The sequence below is a fragment of the Theropithecus gelada genome, chromosome 1 (assembly GCF_003255815.1).
Source record: "Theropithecus gelada isolate Dixy chromosome 1, Tgel_1.0, whole genome shotgun sequence".
In the NCBI taxonomy this organism is placed as follows: domain Eukaryota; kingdom Metazoa; phylum Chordata; class Mammalia; order Primates; family Cercopithecidae; genus Theropithecus; species Theropithecus gelada.
Window position 1 is genome coordinate 119,498,202 of NC_037668.1, and position 23,520 is coordinate 119,521,721.

Below are 23,520 nucleotides of genomic sequence, written 5' to 3' on the forward strand. Positions count from 1 at the left end.
CACTGGATGGCTTAAAACAACAGAAATTTATCTTTTCACAGTTCTGAACATTAAAAGTCTGAAATAAAGTTGTTGGCAGAGCCATACTCCCTCTGAAGCCTCTAGGGGAGGATCCTTCCTTGACTCTTCCAATTTCTGATAGCTCTAGACATTTCTTGGCTTGTGGGAGCAGAACTATAATCTCTGCCTCTGTCTTTGCATGGCTGTCTTTCCTCTGTATCGGTATTCATATGGAGTTTTCTCTGTGTCTGTGTCTTTTTGCCTTTTCATATAAGGACACCAGTCGTATTGGATTAGGATGCAGTCCTACTGGATTAGGGTCCAGTTAACTTGATTACGTTTGCAAACTATTGCAAATAAGATCACATTCACAGGTACCAGGGATTAGAACATCAACATATGTTTTTGTGAAACAATTCAAACCATGAGAGTTAGTAGTGCTTATTTTTGCAATTTATATACATGGGCTCGAGCATACAGTATTACTTTTTGTGTCTGGCTTCTTTTGCTTTACTTTATGTTAGTGATATTCATTCATATTGTTGTGTGTAGTCATAGCTAATTCAATCTCCTTGCTTTATAGCAGGGGTTGGAAACTATAGTCCATGGGCCAGCCATCTATTTTTGTAAATAAAGTTTTACTGGAATACACCTATGTCTATTCATTTACATATTATCTATGGCTGCTTTTGGGTTGCAAAGACCTACAAAGACAGACTTGCATAGTTATGAAGATCTATAGTCTGCAAACCAAAAACATTTACTATCTGGCCTTTTAAGAAAGTTTTCTGACCCCTGTAGAATTCTATTGGGTCAATATACCACAATTCATTTGTCCCTCTAACTGCTGATGAGCTTTTGGCTGGTTTCCATTTTAGGGCTAATATGATAGTACTGCTATGAACATTCCAAAATACATCTTTTGGTGAACATATATGCACACTTCTATCTGGTATACACCTAGAAGAAGAATTGCACTATCACATAATATGCCAGGGGAATTACTCTATCATAGAATGCATATGCTAAGCTTTAATAAATACTTCTAGTTTTCTGAAGTAGTTGTAGCAATCTATAATCATATTAGTGATTAAGAGTAACAGTTGTTATATATCCTTATCAATATTTTTTTTCTTTTTCACGTAAGTCCTTTTGATGGTTGAACAATGATACAGCAATATTTCATTGTAGATTTTCATTCTCACATTGTCTAATGAACTTAAATACCCTTTAATATGTTCTTGACGTTTTGGATATCTTCTATTTTGAAGTGTCTGTTCAATTGGGTACTCATTTTTAAAATATTTACTTATACACATAAGAGTTCTTTATATATTATGTAAAATCGTTCTTTTCAGTGTATTAATTTGTTAAGGCTGCCATAACAAAGTGGCAGATTGAGTGGCTTAAACAACTGAAATTTATTGTCTCACAATTCTACAGGCTACAAGTCTAAGATTAAGGTGTTGGTAGGGTTCCTCTCCTTGGCTTGTGAATGTTTATCGCTCACTGTGTCTTCACATGATCTTCCCTCCATGCGTGCCTGCATCCTAATTTCCTCTTCTTATAAGAACACCAGTCATGTTGGATTGGGGTTCACCCTAAGGAACCCTATTTTAATTCAATTATCTTTTACAGACCCTATCTCCAAATAGAGTCGCACTCTGATGAATTCAGCATATTAATTTGGGGGTGCACACAATTCAGCTCATAACAACCAGGTATATGTATTCAATTTTTTTCCTCACATTCAGTGAGTTGCACCCTTCACTCTCTTAATGGTATCTTTTTGATGAACAGAGTTCTTAATTTTAACATAGTCAAATTCAAGGTGTTTTTATGGTTAGAACGTTTAGTGCCCTGTTTAAAAAAAAAAAAAAAAAAAAAAAGCCAACCTATCCCACGGTCTTGAAGACCTATTTTTTTTCCTCTAAAAGTTTTATTGTTTTTCTTTCACATTTAAATCAGTCATCTATTTGGAAATAAATTTTGTGTACAGTGTGAGGTCAGGGTTGACATACAATTGTTTTCTTTCTTTTTTTTTTTTTTTTTTTGAGACGGAGTCTCGCTTTGTCACGCAGGCTGCACTGCAGTGGCAATCTCGGCTCACTGCAAGCTCCACCTCCCAGGTTCATGCCAGTTACCTCCTGAGTAGCTGGGACTACAGGTGCCTGCCACCATGCCCGGCTAATTTTTTGTATTTTTAGTAGAGATGGGGTTTCACCGTGTTAGCCAGGATGGTCTTAAATCTCCTGACCTCGTGATCTGCCCATCTCAGCCTCCCAAAGTGCTGGGATTACAGGCATGAGCCACCGTGCCCAGCCTGACATACAATTTTTTCAATATGGACGTCCAGTTGGTCTAGCAGCATTTATTGAAAGACTGTCCTTTTTCCAACTGCGTGGCACTTCACCTTTGTCAGAAATCAATGACTGTATTATTTGTAGGTGCGTTTCTGGACTCTAGTCCATTCCACTGGTTAATGTGTCTATCCTTATGCCTACATCACATTCTTTTATCTATTGTTTAATAACAGGTCTTAATATCTAGTAAAGTAGGTTGCCCAAATATCTTTTTCTTCAAGTTTGCCCTGACTACCCTGTCCTTTTGAATTTTCATATGAATTTTACAATCAGCTGGTCATTTCAGAAAAAAATGACAACAACAACAAAACCCTGCTGAAATTGGGATGGCATTGAAGATAAAGATTAATTTGGCGAGAACTGATATCTTTAAAATATTAAACTTTTCAGTCCTTGAAATGGTATCTTATTTAATTAATGCATGTTTTCCCTAATTTCCTTTAAAAAATGATTTTTAGTTTTCATGTAGTGGTCTTGAGCATCTTTTGTTATTCTATTACTAGGTTGATATTTTATGCTATTGTAAATGCTGTTTTAAAATTATAATTTCTCCTTTTTGCTGGTATTTAGGAATACAATGGACTTTTAAATTTCTTAATTAAATTATAATTCATACCATACCATTCACATTTTTAAACTGTACAATTCAGTGACTTTTTAGTATATTCCCAAGGCTGTGCAACAGTCATCATACAATTCCAGAACACTGTCATCACCACACACAAAAAACCCACCATATAACTATTAGTAGTCATTTCTCATTTATTTCTGCCCTCAACCCCTGACAACCACCAATCTACTTTCTGTCTCTATAGATTTACCTGTTGTAGACGTTTCATATAAATTGAACCACACAATATCTGGTCTTTCGTGACTAGTTTCTATCTAGCATGTTTTCAAGGCTCATCGGTGCTGTAGCATGTATCACTAGTTTTTCTTTTTGGCTGAATAATATTCTATTGTATGGATATACCACATTTTGCTTATCTATTCATCAGCTGATAGATATTTGGGTTGTTTCCAGTTTAGGCTATTATAAATAATGCAGCTATATACATTCATGTCTAAGTTTTCATATGATTATGTTTTCAATTCTTTTGGATATACTCCTAGGAGTACAATTGCTGGATCATATGTTAATTCCGTGTTAAATTTCTTGAGGAACTACTGTTTTTCAAAGCAGTCCACAATTTTACATTTCCACTAGCAGTGTCTGAGGTTCCAGTTTCTCCTTATCCTTATCAACACATGCTATCATCCATCATTTTGACTAAAGCCATCCTACTGAGTGGGAAGTGGTATCTTACTGTAGTTTTGATTTGCATTTCTGCGTTGACTAACAATGTAGAGGATCTTTTCATATGTGTGTTAACCATTTGTATCACTTCTTTGGAAAATGTCTCTTCAGATCTCTTGACTAGTTTTATTTTTATTTTATTTTTGAGACTAAGTCTCACTCTGTCACCCAGGTTGGAGTGCAGTGGCACGATCTCAGCTCACTGCAACCTCTACCTCCTGGGTTCAAGCAATTCTTCCACCTCAGCCTCCTGAGTAGGTGGGATTACAGGCGTGCACCACCATGTCTGGATAATTTTTGTATTTTTTAGTAGAGATGGAGTTTCACCATATTGGCCAGGGTGGTCTTGAACTCCTGACCTCAAGTGATCCACCCAACTCAGTCTGCCAAAGTGTTGGGATTACAGACATGAGTCACTGTGCCCAGCCCCTTGACTAATTTTAATTGGGCTATTTGTCTTTTTACTGTTGAGATGTAAGATTTCTTTATATATACTCAATACTAGTTTGTTATCAGATATATATGATTTGCAGTATTTTCTCCCATTCTGTGGGTTGTCTTTTCACCTTCTTAATAGTGTCCTCTGAAGCACAAAAGTTTTTAATCTTGATTAAGTCCAATTCATCTATTTTTTCTTTGGTTGCTAGAGATTTACATGTCATACCTAAGAAACTGTTGCCTTGTACATGGTAATGGATGAATGAAGATATACACCTATATTTTAAGAGTTTTATAGGGTTTTTTGTTTGTTTGTTTGTTTTTGAGACAGAGTTTCACTCTTATTGCCCAGGCTGGAGTGCAATGGAGTGAGCTTGGCTCACTGCAACCTCCGTCTCCTGGGTTCAAGTGATTCTCCTGCCTCAGCCTCCTGAGTAGCTGGGATTACAGGGGACCACCACCATGGCCAGTTAATTTTTTTTTTTTTTTTTGTATTTTTAGTAGAGACAGGGTTTCACCATCTTGGCCAGGCTGGTCTTGAACTCTTGACCTCAGGTGATACACCCACCTCAGCCTCCCAAAGTGCTGGGATTACAGGCATGAGCCACCGTACCTAGTGAGTTTTATAGTTTTAACTCTTACCTTTAGGTCTTTGATTCATTTTGAGTTAGTTTTTGTATATGGTATGAGGTAGGAGTCCAAATATATCCTTTTGCATGTGTCTATGCAGTTCCCCAGCCCTATTTCTTGAAAAATTATTTTCAAATTCTTTTACCATCAAATTGTTTTGGCATCCTTGTCAAAAATCAATTGGCAGAGAGGTATAGGTTTATTTCTATACTCTCAGTTGTATTCCATTGATCTTTATGTCTATTATTATGACAGCAGCACCTTGTCTTAATTACTGCAGCTTTGTAACAAGTTTTGAAACCAAGAATTGTGAGTCCTCTACCTTCGTTCTTTTTTTTCAAGGTTGGCTTGGCTATTCTGGGTCCCTTGTATTTCCACACGAATTTTAGGATCAGCCTGTGAATTTCTGCAAAAAATACAGCTAGGATTTTGATATGGACTTTGTTGAATTTGTGTATTAATAAGAGAAGTGCTGCCTTCTTAACAATATTGACTGTCAATCCACTAACATAAAATATTTTTCAATTTATTTAGAACTTCTTTAATTTATTTCAATGGTGTTTTGTAGTTTTCAATGTTCAATTCTTATGCTTTTTTTGTTCAATCTATTCCTAAGTATTTTATTCTTTTTGGTGCTATTGTACAATTGTTTTTTATATTGACTGCATTCAGTGATATTTCTAAACATATTAATTCCAACAGCACGTCCATAGAGTCTTTTGGATTTTCTCTATAATCATGTTGCTTAGAAATAATGACAATTTCTTTAATTCTTTTTTGTTTTTTTTTCTTTTTGTTGAGACAAAGTCTCACTAGTATCAGACTACTCAGTTTTTATTTTCTTCTGTCAGTTTTGGTAAGCTCTGCTTCTCAATAAATTTTCTCATTTTAACCCAAACTATGTCAAATTTATCATTACGAAATTGTTAATATCTTGTTTTTGTGCTTTTGAATATGTTCAGTAACGTTTTGATGTACAATGTAATATCTTCTTCTTCATTCTTGATATTGTTACTTGTGTTTTTTCTTTTTCTCTTGATCAGTCTTCACTCATAGAGAGTTCTTAATTTTATTTATCTTTTCTAAGAACCAAATCTCAGCTTTGTTGATTTTTCTCTGTTGTATATTTATATCCTATGTATCGTTGATTTCTGTTTTTCTTGTTACATTATTGTTTGATATGGCATATTCTTGAGATGCAAGCTTGTAATTTTTTGCTTTGCATTTTATTTCCACATATATTTTAAACTCTGAAAGCCATTTCAATTATTGTTTTACATAGTCAATTTATATTTAGCCATATATTTATCCTTTCTACTCTTCTTCATTCCCTCCAGTACATCCATGTTTTCATCTGAGATCATTTTCCTCTAAGGAAATCTCTTTAGCATTTATTTTATTTTATTTTTTATTTTGAGACAGGGTCTCACTCTGTTACCTAGGCTGGAGTGCAGTAGTGTGATCTCAGCTCACTGCAGCCTCAACTTCCCTGGGTCACATGATCCTCCCAAGTAGCTGGGACCACTGGTGCACGTCACCATACTAATTTAATTTTTTTGTAGAGACAGGGTTTCACCACATTACCTAGGCTGGTCTTGAACTACTAGGCTCAAGAGATCTGCCCATCTTGGCCTCCCAAAGTGCTGGGATTATAGGCATGAGCCACTAAGCCTGGCTTTAGTATTTATTTTAATTCAGGCTGATAAATATACTAACAGTGATAAAGTTATTTAGTTATTTTCTTTCTCTATGTCTTTTTTCACTTTCATCGTGAAGGATATTTTCCACTGGGCAGAAACCTAGGTTGGTAAAATTTTGAATATGGCATTCCATTGTCTTCAGTTTTCCATCATTATTGTTGAGAAGTTAGCTGTCAGTTTCGCTGTTGCTCTTTTGAAGGGAATGCATAAATGATGTGTCTAATTTTAACATTTTCAGCAGTTTTGCTACAATGTGTCCAGGTGTGGTTTTCCCTGTATTTGCCTCTGTTTGGGGTTTACCAAAATTCTAAATCTGTTGGTTGATGTCTTTTATTATTTTGAAATGGACTCTGCCATTGTCTCTTTGAAGGTTAATTTTGTCCCATTCTCTCTCTACTCTGCTTCTGGGACTTTAATTATGCATATGCTAGACCTTTTTTTTTTTTTTTTTTTTTTTTTGCGTATTATATTCCTTTGTGTTCTTTCCATTCTCTTATCTCTGGGCTTCAATTTGGATATTTTCTACTGATATGTCTCAAAGCCCACAAATCCTACATTTGCTTATATTGAACCTAATGTTAAACCTACCCAACTGGCTCTTCACTTCAGACACTGTATTTTCAGTTCTAGAAAGTCCATTTAAATCTCTGTATAGATTTTAATTATCTGGTAAAACTTTCCATCTTTTCATGCATTTACCTATTTTTTCTATATTTTCTTGAAAATATTAATCATAATTATTTTATACTTTTTTAAAAGAGATGTGTTCTTGCTATGTGACCCAGGCTGGAGTGCAGTGGCAACTTCACACGCATGATCACAGTGCACTACAGCCTCAAAGTCCTGGGCTGAAGAAGTCCTTCTGCCTTAGCCTCCGGAATATCTAGCCCTACTAGTGTGTGTCACCATGTCTGGCTTGTTTCTTTACACAGTTGATTATCAGTCATATGGTCTTGTCTCTTTGCAGGCCTCATAATTTTTTTATCATATGACAGACATTGTGTGGGTGGTTTCCAGATTATATTTCACCAAAAGAGGTTTCCCTTTTTCTCTGTCAGGCAAACATGGTGAGTGGCTGATCATGTAAACCCCTTTATAGGGCATGGTCTACCTAGCCTTTTTATAAGAATTTTAGTTCCTTTAGTCCTTATTGCTTCCACAAATCTCTGATGCCCTAAAAATTATAATTTTATAAGGTATGAAGGTTTTCATAGTTGTAGCTGGGGAAGCACTGGCCTACCACAAAACCATATCCTACCCAGAAATGGAAGCTCTCTTGTGTTCTTCAAAAGGAAGAAGATGAATGCTCATGAGCTCACAGAATGGTTCTAAATGTGCTCTTCCTGCCACTACTCACTGCAGTTACTATTTATCATAATTGCCAATACTATTCAGAGAGCATGACTAATCACACTGCTGCTCTCAAATTCCCCAGTGTCTGTTAACTGCTCCCCTTATGGGGTCAAAAGGGTGAAAATAGGACCAACTGAATGAGAATGCACTGCAAGGCAGACTGCCTATGCTTCATGCAAGGCAGACTGCCTATGCTTCATGCAAGGCAGACTGCCTATGCTGCAAGTGTTTATATATTTAGTGCTTGTTTTGTAGATTTAATTACAGAGTCATGTAAATGTTTTACATTATTATAAAACAAAATTAATTTTTAAAAGCTGTTCCTAAAAATATAAAATTAAATGAAACAAATGAAAGTACATGTATCCAGAGTGACATGGCTGCACACAGAGGATCTATTCCAAGTGATTTTTAAACACATAATTTTACTATTGAGATATAGTCTAAGATAGTAAGATACAGTCTAACAACATAAATACCTGTAAACTAATTCTCAAATTTTAATGATCATATTAAGAGTGATAGTCTGATGCTGCTATTTTCAGACTGTTTATTGTGTGTGTAACGTATATAAAGGATAGAAAATTAGTGATATTCTATTATTTTTGAGCCATTGAGAACCAAGTTTCTCAGCATGATAGAAGGCGTATATAGATAATTGAGTTTAAGGATAAATTCTGTTATCTCGGAATTTGATTTGATAAGTATGAATTCATGATGTCTTTTAAGACAAAAAAGTAATCACATAATACTTAACTCTATGCATGAAAAAATCTAAGAGATCATGATCAGTCAAAGGCAATGAGCTTCTCTAGGACACAGATTGTGATCTCTGAAACCTACTAACATTAAAAAAAGGCTTCTTGAACAAAGGGTTTATTATGTATGGGACTGAAGCTAGATATATACAAGATGAGCCTAGAACAGCATGTTACTCTGCATAGCAAAGAAACTATCAAAACTACTGGAAACAGCCAAAAGAACTCAGGAATTAATCTGGTATATCTAGATGGTATGAAGATGATAATATATCTACAATATTTATGAGACAATTTGAACCCTGACTTAATATTGGATATTAGTTTTTATGTATAAAAGTATTGTAGTTTAAAAAAATCTTTACCATTTAGATAGATATATAATGAAACATGTATGGAGGAAATCATGCGATATCTAAAATTTGCTTCAAAATATGGATGGAAAAAAACTAAAGAGAGGTATAGATGAAAGTAGTAGCCATGAGTTAATTACTGTTTAAAGTGGATAATGAGTAAATGAAAGTTCATCATATACTTCTATCTACTTTTGTATATGTTTGAAAAATTCCCATAATAAAAAACAATAATTCATTTTCACTCTGATTTGTCTTAACAGATCTGTTGATTCTTGTACATCACTTGCTCTCCCCTGACAATGGCTGTAACGATGGCATAAGTATGGAAAAGGAAAAACGTATACTGACATGGTTTGGCTGTGTCCTCACCAAAATCTCAACTTGAATTGTATCTCCCAGAATTCCCACATGTTGTGGAAAGCACTGAGAGGGAGGTAACTGAATCATGGAGGCCAGTTTTCCCCTTGCTATTCTGATAGTGAATAAGTCTCATGACATCTGATGGGTTTATCAAGGGTTTCTGCTTTTGCTTCTTCCTCATTTTCCTCTTGCTGCTGCCATGCAAGAAGTGCCTTTTAACTCCCACCATGATTCTGAGGCCTCCCCAGCCATGTGAAACCGTAAGTCCAATTAAATCTCTTTTTCTTCCCAGTCTCAAGTATGTCTTTAACAGCAGCACGAAAACGGACTAATACATATACCAAAAGGTGAATCAAAAAACTTGTTCCCCAATTATCACCCCAATTTGACAAATACTAACTATAAGAATCTCTACTATATACTATTAATGCAGTAACTATGAAGCTTAAATATCTTATTCCAGAGTATCCTCAATCGGAGTGTTGCAGTACCATAACACTGATATTCCTCTCTAGCCATACCTTTGCTTTAATATAAAATAAGAATTAATAGAGCTATTTACCTTTATTAGGTCCTGCTACTGTAGATCTATCTGAAAGTTTAGAATGGGAAATCTGTGTTTCAGATTTTCTTTGCATAGTCATTTGATTTTCAAACCTCTTGGGTTTTAAGTAAAAGACTGTAAATTTCTGCTGAACATCAAGCCCAACTGGAAAATGAAAAAAAAGTATACAAATGCTTATTTAAGTCATATAAATCCACATATGAGAACACATTTCTTTTTATCTCTCTTATATTTTTAAAACTTCTAGAGCTAAGAAGTCCACAAAGTTAAAATATGTTGAAAGGTTAAAAAATACGACAACTAAAAAATTATATATTGATCATTATAAAAATAAAAATCTTCCAACAATAACTGCAATTTAACTATCTAGGAAAATAAAATATCTATAAATGAAAAGATAAACTTTTAATTATGGCATCCTGGTCCATGATATCTTTTACATACCTAAATACATGAAATTTCCTTTAAAGTTTATTCACATTATCTAAATATCTTATTTTTGCATTATATCATTTATACTGTTTTTCTGTACCAGCATAAAGGATGTAATTTTTAAATGCAATTATGTTATTTATATTCATGTCTTCATTACTTCAATTAACTTACCAAATTCAGAACTTAATAGATTTATGCTAAGATCTTCAGATTTAAGAGCTCTCTTCACAGCAATCTTTTTAGCCCAATTTCCAGCTTTTAGCAAAACAGAATCCCTAAAAAACAGTATAGTTTAAATAGTGATCCAAACCCTGAATGAAATACATATTAATCGTCAAGGGCTGATTGTTCTTAAGAAAGATACTCTCTAGTAGTAACTGAAATCAATTACTGAAAACTGCTTTCCCCAACTTTTAAGGAGGGCGAAAAACAGAGTTCAAAGGCAGTCTCTTGACCATGATTTTTAAAAAATTAACTAATTTTTTTTTTTTTTTTGAGACAGAGTCTCACTCTGTTGCCTGGGCTGAAGTGCAGTGGTGCAATCATACCTCACTGCAGCCACAAACTCCTAGGCTCAGGCAGTCCTCCTGCCTCGCTCTCCTGAGGAGCTGGGACCACAGGCACATTGGCACTAAGCCCAGATTATTTATTTATTTATTTTTGTACAAATAGGGTCTCACTTTGTTGCCCAGGCTGGTCTGAAACTCTGGGCTTTAAGTTTAAGTGATCCTCCTGCGTCAGCCTCTCGAAGTGCTGAGATTACAGGTGTGAGTCACCCCCTCTGATCTCTGATTTTCTTAATTACAGCTGTTTCTAACTTGCATTTACTCATGTTAGTCCCAATAAGAATATATACTTTGTATTAATAGCACATGGGCTTGTCCTTAAATTGCTACCATTTTAAACTGGCTATACGTAGGTTACATGTATTATGAGAACAATTTCAATAGTATTTTAAAATTGATATAAAATGGTTTGTATCTAAAAACATTACAAACCAGCAACCAATTTTATGACTGAACTTATTTTAGTCTCATATAGTCATAGATTTATTAGTCACAGAGAACAAAGATTTGTACAATAGCATATTCTCTGTAAGTGGGTCATGGTTAGCTGCAGGAGAGCAGTTACCAGTGAAAGGGATATCCTGGTCACTGCAGTCCCTTCAGAAACCTTGCATGCAACTTTTTGGGAAGGTATCTTCTAGTATACTGGCGCAATTAGGAGACTCCCATTTCAGAATCACTGCCATTCCTAACTTACAAGTACAGTAATACGGTTGGCAGTCTAGGCTCTGGAGTCAAATTGCTTGGGTTCAAATCTAGATGTTGCTATTAACTAGCTATATGACCATGATTAAGGTCTGATTAATCATAAACTCATTAAACTCTTTTTGTCTCAATTTTCTCCTCTACAAAATATGGATAGCACCTGTCTCATACAAATATTAAATAATTCAATATTTGGAACCTACTAAGTGTAAAAACGTATTAGTTATAGCTGCAACTGATACTTAGAGATTGCTTATGATATCGTGGGGGAAAATAATAGTATCTGGAAAAATGCTGCAGTAAAAATTATAGAATGGCATGCAACAGAACTAGATATAAGGGAGGGTACCTCCTCTATACATTTGCTTTGTTTGTTTGGATCCTACAATGGAGCTATAGTAATTTGTTAGATCTTAATTTGGAAGTAGAAGGTGTATTTTGAGGACAGTAGAAGAAAGACTGCATCCAAACAATACTAGGGCCATGAATGACTGGAAAAAAGCAATGAAATAAGAAAGACCACCTAGAGGTAATCTACTCACTTGTTTCAGACCATGGTGATAGGTTTTATACTTTGTTCATTTGAGTATTCAATATAACAATTTAAAACAGACCCAATGTTAGTATCTTCTTTAATAGAAAAACAGACAAACTACCCCATTATTGGGTCAGGAAAATGTAATTTACTTGATCCCACAATGATCTTGTTTTTTTTTGTTTTTTTTGTTTTTTTCCAGTAGAATTTTTCTTTTACAGTATATGCTTAGAAATAAAATCAAATGTGAGGAATTTCATACTTACATAATCTTGTGCAGATAAACTACCTGATTATCTGCATCACCTACGATTAAGGTAACATAGTGAGAATCCGACGCTGTTCTTTTAGTTTGTAGCTGTTCAAAGTTTCTTAATATAACAGTCACTAATATTTCTGCCGTCGTATCACCGTATCTTGTAATCTTTAAAAAAGGACAAGTATAAAAAGTGTTAAAAATAATCTTACTTCTTGTACTCAGCTGAAGCCTATTTATGGGTAGCTTTATTTCTGAAAAGACAATAAAATATCTAAGAAACAGAAAATATTTACCTGTTCCACTTTAAGTTCATATTTTGGTAGATACATCACAGTTTCTTTTATCTGGGTTCCAAAGGGGGGATGTCTATTTAAAATCTAAAAATATTTACATCATTATATCCTTACCACAACACGTGAAATTCTTTCAGTAAAATATTTTTTAGAATACATAGCTTTAATAATGCTTATCACCCAAAACCTTGGTAAGTTAAAATACTTATGACTATGAGAAGGAAAATAACTTTTAATAGAAATAAAGGTAGGCCTCAGAATTTAGATAGAATTCCGGAATTAGGAATAAGTGAATATAAATACCAATTCAAGTTCCCTTGCATCTGTCTCTTCTATTTTTTTAAAGGAAGTCAAACCAGCATTTACGATTGCATTTGACAATGTTATACCTGTGGAAAATTAATCAAATAACAACTTAAAAATAATCCACTTTAAATAAAACATATATTTAAATATATAACAACTAAATTAGTAAAAAAAAATTTAAAGATCCAGTCAAATAACTAACTGATAGTTTTTGTAAAAAGTTTTCAGTTGGATTATTTGGTTTGTGACATTATTCAATTATTCATATTTATTCAGACAAATAAAATATGCATTTGCTTTATAAAAGAAAGAGAAACTGGTCCACATGATGGACGTTTAGTTTCACTATATGTCATCCATAGGCCAATCACCAACAGATATGTACTTTTGTACTGATGCTTGAAAGAAAGGCAACATGATTCAAAGATCATGCTTGAATGAAGCAAGGGAATACTGCTTCATGAAACTATGACTCTCATTTCTGTCTCAGAAATACAGTTCTATGTTTCTGTACCTAAACCAGACTATTTTACTCTACTGCCTAAAACTTCCAATGCTTTTCCACTGCATTTAGAATGAAGTGGCAATTTCCTTACTGGGGTCAAATTTCCTTACTGATACGACTTGACTACAGTCTATGTCTCAAATCTAATTTCTTTTAACTCTCCTCTTGCTGACTACTCTCCAGTCACTCTTGCTTTCATTTTATTCCTTAAATACATCAAATTCGATTGGGCCTAGTGGCTCATGCCTGTAATCCCAGCACTTTAGGAGGCCGAGGCAGGTGTATCACCTGAGGTCGGGAGTTCGAGACCAACCTGACCAACATGGAGAAACCTCGTTTCTACTAAAAATACAAAATTAGCCAGGCAAGGTGGCACATGCCTGTAATCCCAGCTACTCGGGAGCCTGAGGCGGAGAATCACTTGAATATGGGAGGCGGAGGTTGCAGTGAGCCGAGATCATGCCATTGTACTCCAGCCTGGGCAACAGAGCGAATCTCCATCTCAAAAACAAACAAACAACAAAAAACATCAAGTTCATTTTCTTCTTTGAAATTTTCCTATTTCCTTATACTGTCAGAAGGCAGAATTTAAAATTCTTATATGCTTATGAACGAATTTATCCAAATCCCCAAATAGAAGACACTGAGCAGTATAAAATTCCAAAATATTACTACCTTGTCTAAGGCATATATATTACATATATTACTAGTGAAGGCATGACACTATTTCCTTACTCATATATTTACTTGTTCTTGGGAATTTCTCTTAGTTCTTCTTAAGACACAGCTTCTAGTATTCATAATTCCTCAATGTTCATTTCCATTTCCCCTCAAAATATTTATTGACTTTTAACTTTTTAGTTTATAGCCACCATTAAAATAAATTTCTATGCATTATTTTTTTCAAGATGCTCAGTAACAACTTGGATTTAACTTTTTGTTTGGATTCTCTCACTTTTCTATTATACGGTTTTTTTTTTCTGGGTAATATTTGCTTTTTTCTGTTCAGCTGTAATGAGTATGTGTGAAAACAGGTTAGTTTCACCAATCTGGAAGGCACAGAATGCAATGGATGCTCATATTGACAATACTCTAGAAAGCCAGAAAGATTGGCTTTTTCAAGTATAATGAAACTTACTAATAATCACTTAGCCAAATTTCAAAATTTTCTAAATGTTGTATGGAACCACCTTTCCAATTGAGAACTCTTGCCTTTGTGGGATGGATGTGGTATTTGGTTACCAGGACTTCTGTAAGAAGGTTAGCCTTTCTATCAGGAATCTCTCCCCTTACTTGCACCAGCCAATCTCCCCTTCAACCCAGCTCCCATGACTTCCTAGTCAGCCCTCTGCTACCCCACTGATTTCAAATTTCACAGATACAAAAGGTAGGACTTCTTCATAAACAGTTGGTAATTTTTGTTCAAATAAATATCAAAACATCCCTAAAAATCCATTATTTAATTTGTTGATACCCCCAAGATGCATACAAAATTGTAAAACTAACAAGGCTGTCAGTCATAAGATAGTAACTTTCTTTTTAGAATTCTAGCTATCTAAGAAGGAATAGGGTCACAAGCTCACAGGTACCAAACAGGAAAATCCTTTGTAAATGGTACTCCCTATCGTCTCAGAGCACACACTACACAAGGTTCCTATAGACAAAATAATCAGGCACAATCTTTTGTCTACAGAATCTCTATGAAAAATCAGTATTAATACCCTACTGTTATTGAAAACCAAAAAAAAAAAAAATTAAGACATAAAAAAGTGACATAATTTTCTGTAATAAATTAGGAACAGCTGGGACTGCTAACTCTGTACCTTGTAATTGAGATCAAAACAAAATATTAGTCATAAAAGTGGAAGACAGGGCATCACATAGTTACCTAATTATTATAACCAAATTTCCCTCCTGGTATGAGAAAAAATTTTCAAATGACAGCATTAATTTTTATTAGGTTTCTCATGTACTCATATATCATTCAGTTGATTTCAAATGGAATCTTTTAAGCAGGAGCAAATGAAAATCAGATTTTTGGAAGTAAAGTACAGCACTTATTTAAGCCTACAAACACATATCTTTCTTGAAGGTCTGTAATCATCACAGAATAATTTTACTAACAGTGAATAAATTGCAGACATGGCCAAACTGCCTGCCTATATTCAGTACCTACCAATTTTTTCCAGTTGTTTGGATACATGCAGAGAGTTTTCCCAAAGTTTACACCTAAAACATTTAGCTAAAATCAAACTATTCAATAGTACGGTGAACTTCTTTTCTTGAGCAGCTACAAAATCTGACAACCCTAAAAAAAAAGTTTCCAATGTTAAATCTAATATACTAGTTTATTGGAAAAAATATTTAAAATCCACTAATCCTGTAACATACATCTTGTAATTCGGGAGCCATGTCTGAAAATCTTTGCGGTATCTTGCGTCAAAGCAAAATCTTGTATGGGAATGCATCCTAGTTGAGCCTGAATAAGACTGGGGGAAAGAAAAAAATTGTTACTCCCTTTTAAAGGTTATCTATCTTACAGTATTTGACATCACTCACTGAAGTATTCCTTCTTAAAACTTTTCTCTGCCTTAATTTCTGCAATATTACATGACTATCTTGCATAGTTATTATTGCAGGTCAATAATAAAAGTTCCTTCCCTTTTTCCCAAATCCTCAAAGTTGTCTTTATTTATTTATTGCTCTTCTTTATTCACTCAATCTCTCTCTCTCTCTCTCTCTCTCTCTCTCTCTCAAAGATTTCATTTCTTCTCCAACTTTCATTATAATCTCTAGATTGATAAAAATCACAGGAGACTTTCACTGAGACTGTTACTTTAATCTCAACTATCTCAAATTGTTTTCATATTCTCCTCCAATACAGTTCTATCTTTTGGCTCTACTATTTCTTTTCAAGGAATTAGAGAAAAATAATACAACTTGTTTAATCAACAAATACAACTTTTTTAATCAACAAATTTTCATTAAATGCTTATTAAGTGCCAGGCATAGTATTAGGTGCCGATAATTCTGTTCAGTGTATGAAGGTCAGTAGCATATTAGCTGGTTATTCAAAACCAGAAGCTGCTTGGCTACTAAATTTGAGGTGTTAGTTATATAAGGAGAAAAAAGACACTAGTGCCTGTGTGCCTACTATATCCCGGGTTCTTTACTACCTGTTTTGCCCATAAACTTACCTAATCAGGCACTGATATGCAAATCACTGATGGTTCTAACTAAAGTTACTGTACGTATTATTACTCTCTTAAGGGGATCTCTTTTAAATAACAAATTTCTTCCTAAACTCCTCCAGTAGAAGGAGGTCTCTTGATAAGACCAATACAGTCAGCTATACAAAGAAAAAGCGTAGAATAGTTATATTTCATGATTTACTTTAGCAGAAGATACATGAAAATTGAAAGAAGTAATCAACTCACTTCCTGGAATGGATGTATACAACAGAAATTTAAACTATTCACTCTTTTTGGCTATGGTATATGCTTCTGAAAATTATTTTATATCAACTAATAAGAAATAGTTACAAAGATACACAGTATACTATCAAAGAAGGAACTGACAGAAAAATGTAAATGGGGTGCTTTTAAATGCTGGGTAAATAAAACTCCTTGTTAAGTTACCTAAGGATGCACAAATGTGGAGTACAAAATTGCTGGAGTAAAAATAAGACTTTTGAAGTAATATTTATTTATATTAAAAAGCAATATATCTAATAATAAATAGGACACTTTTCACAGAACCATGGCAGGGCTCTGTGTTTCTCTGCACCAGATAAGGCAAGCAGTGATGTCCTGTGATCTTACCCCTGAGCTTGTCCTCAGTAGAAAGAGAAGTGCCACAGCCTCAGGTGAGATGGCACCTCTACCACCTCAACTAATAGGGGCAGAGTTACATGGTAGTTATGACTAACCCAGGGTTAGTAAAAGAATTAAATGAGATGAAGTATTCCTTTGGTTAGAATTACATTCATGATCAGACCATATCAGTCTACACACAGTTTACTCTTGTGTGTAAAAGGGGAATCCAGAGTTGGGAAGTCCAGGGCTTTGTATGGTGGCTCCATATCATACCCTGTCAGTTCACTGAAAAATACCAGTTAAAGAAAACAGAGCTAGTGCTGAAGAGGGAAGACCTAGGAATTAAAGCTAGGAAGAATTTAAAAATAGCCTTAAATTAAAAGGGCAGAGTCAAGCACGCTGACTCACACCTGTAATCCTAGCACTTTGGGAGGCTGAGGCAGGCGGATCACTTTTGAGGTCAGGAGTTCGGGACCAGACTGGCCAACATGGTGAAACCTACTCTGGAAGCTGAGGCAGGAGAATCACTTGAGCCTGGGAGGCAGAGGTTGCAGTGAGCCGAGATCATGCCATTGCACGTGAGCCTGGGCCACAGTGCAACACTCTGTCTCCAAATAAATAAATAAATAAATAAATAAAATAAAAAGGGCGGAAACCAGAAATTTGAAAGATAAAATCCTAAACTAAGAGGATTAACATCTACTTGGAGAAGAACAGATTTGAAGTTCAGCAAAGTAACAGGGATATGATAAAGCCATGAAAAAGGTAACTATTAGCCATCAACACCTACCAAAAGACTATAAATTTTGGATTAAGAATCCCCTATCCCACACATACACACATTCTCTCTTCTTGGCTATGCTTAAACAAGATGCACAAAGGCGTGAAATGATAATGGGAATCTAAATTATGACATGTATAAAAAAATTATAAAGTATAATAAACTTTAAAATCTGACAGCTTCAATCAAAAGAATATACTACCCAATTTAAGGCAAAGTTTGTTTGTTTTTTTTTTGAGACGGAGTCTCGCTCTGTCGCCCAGGCTGGAGTGCAGTGGCCAGATCTCAGCTCACTGCAAGCTCCGCCTCCCGGGTCTACGCCATTCTCCTGCCTCAGCCTCCCGAGTAGCTGGGACTACAGGCGCCCGCCACCTCGCCCGGCTAGTTTTTTGTATTTTTTTGGTAGAGACGGGGTTTCACCATGTTAGCCAGGCTGGTCTCGATCTCCTGACCTCGTGATCCGCCCGTCTCGGCCTCCCAAAGTGCTGGGATTACAGGCTTGAGCCACTGCGCCCGGCCAAGGCAAAGTTAATGGAAGCACTGAAAGTTCAAATAAAGTGTTCCCATGAAAATGAGTGTGGAAAAATACTTGATTTAATTTGACTCAATAATTTATGCAACACAGTATACTGGGGGGAAAAATGAGAAAATCAAGAGTTCTAGACAGCAACATAACCTTGGTGAAGTCATAACTTATATGGGCATCATTTATGTCATTTGTAAAATGAGAGGATTGGGCTCTATGATCTCTTAAGTTTATTTACTATGATCTCTAAGGATATATGAATTTATAGAAATAAATGTTTGAATATAGAAGTACAGCTAAGAAAATAAACATTAACTTCAGTGGTACATGCTACAAATCTGCCTGATGAATTGTAAACAACAATGAGAAGACTATTTTATAGACTTAAAGGTATTTGGAAGATAAAATTTAATGAGATGTCAGGAAGAATCCCAAAGAAAGAATGGCCTCCTCTAGCTATGGAGGAAAAATAAATTCTTTGGCTAATTGGTTTTATTGAGCCACATTAAAAAAGATCATTTCACCTTAAATTACATAACACTAAGACCTACATCCTCAGAAAGCCAAGCACTTAGCATAACAGAGAACAGTATCATTGCATTTGTGATTGCAAACTGCTAAAAGTCACAAATTACAGTGTAACCTTAATTTACTCTTTCAATTACTAATCTCTGTACAAACTCCCCATTTTTGGCAGAATAGTCATCCACTGTCACATATACACTCCTTTACTAATGATTTTGCTTTTACTCTTTGTCTCTCCCAGAATGCCACTACCATTCAGTAGACATTTATTACACAGGTTTTCATACTGTCCACAATTTACAAATAATACAAATGTATTACTCTCATTCAAGCTAACTTGAAAGCTCCTGACAATGAGAAGCATAAGAAGCATGTCTGCTTTCAACCGTCCACCTTGCCTCAACAGAATACACTCTGAACAAATGTTTGTTAAGAAAAAGCATTCACAAATCATCAATTTTAAAGTCTGAGAGTTCTAAGAAATTAATTTCACATCCACATTCTAACTCATTTTTATGTAATTTTTTCTGTATTAAGAAAAACAAATTTAAAATATGTTTTAAAACCAAAAAAAGAAAACTTTCATAAGTATGAATCATCTTTACCAATTTACTTTCATTTCTCTTGTTTTAATTCTTCCTTCCATTGGAAATCTGTAAATAAAACCACATGGCAAAACATGTATTATTATTTATTTTAATTAAATAAAACCTCTTAAAATTATTTAAAACATATGCAATTTCTGTACCTGATAGTTATCCGATGGGGATCTTTGTTCAAAGTATTCAGTGTTTTCTTTTCATTTATCCTTAACTGTATATCTAGAAATTCCTTGCAGCCGGCTATCAGTGTAACCTATAACATTTCAGCAGTTGTCCATTTAATGAAGTCTATTTTTTGTTTATATCCTCTCATCCTTTCTCCACATTTATTTATTTTTCATACTGCCTTAAACCATCACAGTTTTATCAATCAACATAACAGAGTTAAAAACCTGCTTTATACATTTTGCTTCTTTAAGGATTCATTCATTCACTAACAAATGCTTACAAACTCCTATTATATACCAGACACTGCATTAGACACCAGGACTATACCAATAAGACTTTAAAGATTAAAAAGATAGAATTTAAAATATCTAGCCCACTGCCTATCACATAGTAATAAATAAGTCCTCAATAAACATTGATTTTGTTACTACTGAGAGACAGAACTAGCTGAAATTTCCTAGGCTGACTAAGAACCCCTAAGCCTAGCTGGAAAGGTGACCGCATCCACCTTTAAACATGGGGCTTGCAACTCAGCCCACACCCGACCAATCAGAGAGCTCACTAAAATGCTCATTAGGCAAAACAGAAGGTAAAGAAATAGCCAATCATCTATTGCCTGAGAGCACAGTGGAGGGACAAGGATCAGGAAAGAAATCCAAGCATTCCAGCTAGCTATGGCAACCCACTTTGGGTCCCCTCCCCTTATATGGGAGCCCTGTCTTCACTCTATTTTACTCTATTAAATCTTGCAACTGCACTCTTCTGGTCCGTGTTTTGTTACTTCTGGAGCTCTAGCTGAGCTTTGCTCGCCATCCACCACTGCTGTTAGCTGCTGTGGCAGACCCACAGCTGACTTCCATCCCTCCAGATCCAGCAGGGTGTCCTGATCCAGCAAGGCGCCCACTGCCACTCCCAATTGGGCTAAAGGCTTGCCGTTGTTCCTGCATGGCTAAGTGCCTGGGTTTGTCCTAATCGAGCTGAACACTAGTCACTGGGTTGAACGGTTCTCTTCTGGGAACACGGCTTCTAATAGACCTATAACACTCACTGCATGGCCCAAGATTCCGTTCCTTGGAATCTGTGAGGCCAAGAACCCCAGGTCAGAGAACATGAGGCTTGCCACCATCCTGGAAGTTGCCTGCCACCATTTTGGAAGCAGCCCACTACCATCTTGGGAGCTCTGGGAGCAAGGACCCCCGCCAGTAACACTACTACTACTACTATTCTGTTCTATAGTTTGCAAATCATTATCTCAACTGAGGATAATTTAGTCATAGAAAGAATGTTTTAGATACTAGGAAATTTGGATTCTAGAGCCTACTTCTGCCGGATGACAAACAAAGCAGTCTCTGTGCTTTGGTTTCCCACATATCTAAAATGGAACTAACACTTGTTTTAATTTTCTTACACACTTGCTAAACTCCAGATCAGATGAGTTAATGTTAATAGTGGGTGTTTTCGACTCTTTGATTTCTCCTTAGTTAAGAATAATGTTTACACAAAAATACAAACCTTCTATCTTTCATCAATTGTTGTTTATGTGACTCCTCAATCATAACTGGAAATCTACTGTGTAATTTTTACTATAATAATCTTACCACAGTAATCAAATTAGATATTTTAATAAAAATGAATGGCTTAAATTTGAGAGTAAATAGTTTCTTTTATAAATATTGTTTCACATCCATGTCCTAAGTAAAGGGAGAAAGGACCAATGCAATTAGTATGTACCAATGACATGCCTATGGTTCTGTTCACTGCTGCAGCTGCAAAGTTACCCCATTGTGGACATTTTAGCATAACCTGTTATTATTCTCATTTTCTCTACAGTCAGTTCTTTTATCTGGGTCATCACCAATACTATTCTATTTCCATTGTTCTCACTATTCTGACCCAAAAGATTTAGGGAAGGGTTGCAAGTACGTGGCACACATGCTGCATGCAACTCATTGTCCTTCGCTCATGGCAGACTTTCCTAATATATCACACCACATCATCTTGGAATCTTTCTTACATATTATTACATTCTGTAGCCACTACCAAGGTAATTAGCATTATCACCTAAGTTGTAAAGCAGTTGCCATACCTACTTTAGTTTTGTATATAAATTTTCTTAGCCTAAGAGTTAAAATAGAAAATATAATATATTCTAAGAATTATTCCATATCTCATGATCAGAATTATACCAGAGGAAACATAAGCATTCTTAGAAATGCTTTCTTTTCTGCTCATTCATTCCCAAATTATATGAGATACACAAATTAGTTGTTTCTCAAATATTATTTTATACTCTATCATTATATATTTATTTTCTAGTGAAAATTAATTTACCAGATCTGATAAGGTTTCTTTTCCACTGATTGTATAAAATTTCTTCACCGTCTCAAATGTAATATAATACCAAGCCATCAATCTTCCTGCTTCTGTAAGAAAAGATGGAAAAATGAACGCTCCCCTCATCAGCTGAAACAACTTCTTTTTTTGTTTAACAAACATTTCCTGAAGGGAGGAGAAGCAAGATGGCAGAACAGAAGCCTAGACCATTGGTCCCTGCTATGGGAACACCACATTTTAACAACAATATGCACACACAAAAGCACTGTCACAAGAATCAAAAATCAGGTATCAGCTTGGTCATGGTTGGGTAGAGCAACAAGGAGGCTCCTGGGGTCTCCAAGTCCAGGCCTAGGCTCTTAGACAGCATTTCTGGACCTGCCCTGGGCGAGAGGGGCGCCTACTGCCTTGAAGGATGAGCCCCAGGCCTGGCAGCATTCACTATAAGCTGACAGAAGAGCCCTTGGGCTTTAAGTGAACATCAGTGATGACTTGGCACAACTCCCTGAGCACCAGCAAAGGTGGTGACTCTTCTGCCTGTGGAAAGGGGAGGAAAGAGTGATAAGGAATGTGTGTTTTGGTTTGAGTGCTAGCTTAGCCACAATAGAATAGAACACTACATAAATTGCTAAGGTTTTTGACTCCACAATCCCTGGCTCCCAGACAGTATCTCTGGATACACCTAGGACCTGGGGGAACTCACCGTCCCAAAGGGAAAGGCCTTGGGCAAGGCCCAGTGCTGTGCTGGCTTCAGGTCTGACCCAGCACAGTCCCAGTGGTGGTACCCACAGAGTGCTTACATCAGCATAGCCCCAACTACAAGTGGCTCAGCACAGAGACAGAATCAGTATTTTTGGGAGAAAGTAAGGGAAAAAAACAAGAGTCTTTGCTAGCCCAGAGAATTCTTCTCGGTCTTATCCATGACCACCGAGGTGGTAGGTCTACGAATCTGCATAAACCACAGCATAATTGGGTTTATGGACAAAGTTCCTGTGAATACCTGGAAAGTCTTCTCATGAAGGAGAGGCAAAAACAAGCCCAGACTGTGAAGACTAGAATAAATACCTAGCTTCTGAATGCTCAGACACCAACGAACACCTCCAGGAAAACATGACCTCACCAAAATGAACTAAATAAGGCAGGAGGAATCAATCCTAGAAAAAGAGAGATATATGACCTTTCAGACAGAGAATTCAAAATAGCTGTTTTGAAGAAACTCAAAGAAATTCAAGAAAACACAGAGGAAGGATTCAGAATTCTATCAGATAAATTTAACAAAAAGATTGAAATAATCAAAAAGAATTAAACAGAAATCCTAGAGTTGAAAAATGCAATGACATGCTGA

The 23,520-nt window shown here is 35.6% G+C and overlaps 1 protein-coding gene across 1 annotated transcript in view; it reads right to left on the reverse strand.

Moving 5' to 3' along the window:
• The window catches only part of LOC112633712 (probable ATP-dependent DNA helicase HFM1), a 130,305-nt gene that overhangs the window by 24,868 nt on the left and 81,917 nt on the right, over nt 1-23,520 (reverse strand). Inside the window, exons 22-31 of the mRNA XM_025400580.1 lie at nt 22,173-22,264; nt 19,820-19,926; nt 19,677-19,724; nt 15,816-15,913; nt 15,601-15,732; nt 12,917-13,002; nt 12,614-12,697; nt 12,328-12,485; nt 10,427-10,530; nt 9,818-9,964 (exon numbers count right to left, since the gene is read on the reverse strand). Coding sequence (XP_025256365.1) covers nt 9,818-9,964; nt 10,427-10,530; nt 12,328-12,485; nt 12,614-12,697; nt 12,917-13,002; nt 15,601-15,732; nt 15,816-15,913; nt 19,677-19,724; nt 19,820-19,926; nt 22,173-22,264 — 1,056 coding nt within the window. The remainder of the gene's footprint in view (nt 1-9,817; nt 9,965-10,426; nt 10,531-12,327; nt 12,486-12,613; nt 12,698-12,916; nt 13,003-15,600; nt 15,733-15,815; nt 15,914-19,676; nt 19,725-19,819; nt 19,927-22,172; nt 22,265-23,520) is intronic.